This window comes from Suncus etruscus, chromosome X (assembly GCF_024139225.1).
Source record: "Suncus etruscus isolate mSunEtr1 chromosome X, mSunEtr1.pri.cur, whole genome shotgun sequence".
Lineage (NCBI taxonomy): Eukaryota > Metazoa > Chordata > Mammalia > Eulipotyphla > Soricidae > Suncus > Suncus etruscus.
In genome coordinates this window covers 70,337,874-70,341,926 of record NC_064868.1, presented here as the reverse complement: position 1 = coordinate 70,341,926, position 4,053 = coordinate 70,337,874, and the positions used below count along the sequence as shown (strand labels likewise).

At 45.1% G+C, this 4,053-nt stretch overlaps 1 protein-coding gene across 1 annotated transcript; it reads left to right on the top strand.

Moving 5' to 3' along the window:
- The first annotated feature begins 522 nt into the window (after positions 1–522).
- On the top strand, positions 523–3,441 carry TIMM8A (translocase of inner mitochondrial membrane 8A). Its single transcript, XM_049766648.1, has 2 exons — positions 523–714; positions 2,456–3,441. The coding sequence occupies exons 1-2, from the start codon at positions 586–588 to the stop codon at positions 2,615–2,617; spliced, it is 291 nt and encodes a 96-aa protein (XP_049622605.1). The 5' UTR covers positions 523–585; the 3' UTR covers positions 2,618–3,441.
- Positions 3,442–4,053: the final 612 nt, after the last annotated feature.

Sequence of the window (4,053 nt, the reverse complement as noted above, 5' to 3'; positions counted from 1 at the left end):
AGACGCTAAGAGTTGGCCCAGGACCAATAGGCGGGGCTTAAGTGGTCTTAAGTAAGTTCTCTATCGACTTTTTTTTTTAATTTTTTTTTCGGACATACCTGGTGCCGCTCAGGGGTTACTCCTGGCTCTGCACTCAGAAATGGCTCCTGGCTGGGGGGACCCTATGGGACGCCGGGGGATCGAACCGTGGTCCAGCCTAGGTTACCGCGTGCACGGCAGACAGACGCCTTACCGCTTGCGCCACCGCTCCGGCCCCCTCTCTATGGACTTTTGGAACTTTCCCTTTGGGGGAGGGGGGATGATTTCTCCACGGCGCCCCGGTGCAGAAGTGCCAGTCCGGCGGCGGGAACAGGTGGCGGGCCGAGCATTTGGCCGCGAAGATTCCAGCCCGGGCGGGGGAGTGAGGGGGGGCCGGAGCCGCGCGGGGTGTGGGCGGGGCAGCCGCACGCTCGGCCTGACGCAGGCGCAGTGCGCGCCGGGGGCCGTCCCTGAGCCGGAGGATTGTGGTTCCGCTTCCGCCTCGTAGACACGTGAAGGTCGGTTGGTTGTTGTGGAGTTCAACTCGGCACGCGTGGTGGCGCTGGGATGGAGTCCTCTTCGTCCTCCGCCGGCGGTTTGGGCTCCGTAGACCCGCAGTTGCAGCATTTCATCGAGGTGGAGACGCAGAAGCAGCGCTTCCAGCAGCTGGTGCATCAGATGACAGAACTTTGTTGGGTGAGATCCTAGGACTGGGTCCTGGCCGCTGTACCTCCTTTTTTTTGGATCTCGTCCTTTTTTCCATTTGGTTAGCAATTGATGAGGGGTTGCCCCCCGGGCAGAATCTGGGGGCTTTCGCAGCCAAGGTGATTCTACTTTTCAAGGGACTGTCACCCCGAGCTGGAGCTTGGCTGGTGCAGAGGTCTGGGGCGCTGGCAAGAGTTACTCCGCCATCCCAAGCAGCACTTTCGGGTATCCAAAGTTCAAACTGCCTAGTTCCTGTTCTAGGCTAATCGCCCCCCCCATACTAGGTTTAACTTGAGAACTCTGTGTCCTGGGGAGTCCGTCCAAATTCCTTTCCTGGAATCTTAACGGCCTGAGAATGGACGAGCTCTAGCCCATTTTAAAAAGCGGCGTAACTTCTCCCCGGACACTCATGGACTTGCCACTTTATTGGATCTTTGTGTAAGGCCGGGACGTTTTGGGTCGAAGGTTGAGGGACTTAGTATGCCCTGTTAGGGGACTTTGGCAAAACCCATTTGCACCTTGGGATCAAAGTATTTTCAGACTGCCCCTGTCTTAATAGAGTTTATAGAACTCAAAGGCCAAGGGTATTTCTCCTTGAGATCCTATGGTCTTTGGCTTGATAAGTACAGCCAAGGATTAGTGAGTAACATTTATTTAAATCACATAACTTGGCGCTATTACAGTCGTCGGTTTCCATACTTAGATGTTAGATATTTGCTAGATTCTGATCCATAACATATTACTACTTGACTAATATGCTTGCATTAGAATGATTTAGTTTAAAAAAATCTGTGAATTTTATGTTCTGACCACCATGGGCAGGTAGGAGGCTTAGATGGGTGAGGACCCCTTTAAGTATCTGTACTATGGGCCTCTTAAGAGAATTCCTTCAGTTTTTCATTTATCTTGAGAGAATTCAAGAATATTCGGTTTCATTTGTATTTTTTTCCTTTGCTAGTTTTTTTGTTTTGTTGGGGTTTTTTTTGGTGGTGGAGGGGAGTGGGCACACCTGGCTGGTAGTGTTTAGGACTTATTCTGTAGTCAGGGATTATTCCTGGCTACAGGGATCATAAGCTGCACCTTGGATCCAGTCAAATCTGGCTTGCCTTTTGCAAAGCAAGTGCCTTACTTGCTCGATCTCCAGCCTCTTTGCTAGGTTTTTAATGTTTTCTTTTTTTTGCAATGCTCACTCTTTTATTCAGAATAATATTACAGAAATTTAATGCAGGGAGCATATTCAATAAATGTTGTATTTTGCCAGCTTTCTTACTCAGTAATGGTGCCGCCATTTTATGGCCCATAACTTTGGGGCAAAGTATTTCTAGCTATAGTTTCCTTCTTTGGAAGATGAGGATTAAGATTTGTTAGATTTGGAGAGGACGGTGAAATTTAACACTATAGAACATGGTTCTCTGTAAAAGAAGCTGCTAGGTGTGAATGATATTAACCTGTCAGATACTATTTGGTGTAAAAAATTTTTCTTTTTGTTTTTGGCCCAAACCCAGTGATACTCGGTTATTCCTTACTCTGAACTTGGGAATTAATCCTGATGGTCTTAGTGTGCCATATTGGATGCCAAGGATTGAACCCTGGGCAGCTGTGTGCAAAGCAAGCACCCTCCCCACTCTACTGTCTCTCTGACCCATAACATTTTCCTTTAAGCAACACATTTATCTCCTTCACCTCTTTTCTGCCTAATTCCATTTATCATTCTGCATCTTGTCCTGAGCAGGAGAAGTGCATGGACAAGCCTGGACCAAAGTTGGACAGCCGAGCTGAGGCCTGCTTTGTGAACTGTGTTGAGCGCTTCATTGATACAAGCCAATTCATCTTGAATCGACTGGAACAGACCCAGAAATCCAAACCAGTCTTCTCAGAAAGCCTTTCTGACTGATCTCAGCAATACCTCTTTGGAAAATGAAGGTACTTCAAGACATGAAGACCTATTGATTGGATGGTTGAGGAAAAGGCTATGAGGGTGTGGACTCCCACCTGTATTACTCTTGGGACATCCCATCAAAATCTACGAATGAACAAAGACCAATTTTGGGTGTGTTTGGCTGGGATCATATGTATTTTTGGTTGTGCTTTTTAATGGAAACATTGTAAGGACAGTTGACTGGTTAATGGAAAAATACTAGATAGATTTTTCAAAGTCCCGTTATGTGCTTTGTATCATTTTGATGGAACTGCTTTACTGGTTTGGTAGTGGGACCACAGGTATAATCCATCATGTGTATGGATTTGTTTCAGTTTTTAGTGGAGATTAAGGTGTGTCTTTCAAAAAGGGAAGAAGAGCAATTTGGTAACGAACTCTAGACCTCCTTTTCCAGAGTTTTAACTATGAGTGCTGGAAAAAAAATCTGTAATGTTCATATACTATACTTTACCCATCTGGATTATCTCCCTTCTACTGTGAGTTAATTATCTCTATGAAGTATGATACTCAGGTAGGACAGTCAGCCTGAGAATCTGGAGGCCTTTAGTGATAAAGTACCCTCAACAGTGAGCATAATTCGCATTACTAAATTGCTATAAGGAAAAAGGTAGCTTATACACCCTGTATATCTCAGGGTCTCAAACAATTAAAGATGTGCCTAACTAAGTTAAACAGATTAGGCCAGTTAAAAACTGTCATTTCAGATAGAAGTGCATGCCTAATATATAGATCCCATACTGTATTCTTTGATCATGAAAAATAAAAGCTTCTTTGAGTTTCATGTTTGTAATTAAGAAGGTATTCTTTTGGGATTTGGGGCACACGGTGCACAGGGGTGCCACCTCGTGGTATGCTAGGGAACTGGCTGGGGGATCAAACTTGGGCCTTCTGCCTGCAAAGCATGTACACTTGCCATTTCAGCAATCTCCCTGGCCCTAGGAAGAATTTCTACCCTGGCTATCACCTGTAACCTGTAAGAGAGATTTGCTATTGGTTAGTTCCCAGGGTGAAATGTCAATTTGGATGCCAATTCCAGAGATCCCTAACCTTTTGAGAGAAAGAATCGACCTGGGAAGGCAAGAATTGAAGATTGACGGTCAGTTCCTGAGTGTAGCATAACTGTTTTGATTGGACTCTATTTAAAAAAGGTCCTAAGAGAAACTTAATGGAAGCCTTTAGTGCAAATTCACAAATATGAACAAAGTGCACAATCACAGAGCTTCAAGTCCCTGTTTAGTTTAACATTTCCTTGTAAAAATACTAAGAATTTAATTTTGTTTGGAGGCCACATCCATCAGTACTTGGGGACATGGGGAGGAGGTTATCTGGCCCAAAGAGGAAATGTTTAAATCCCAATAAAAATAAATAAGTGATAACTTGTTTTTGGTGTT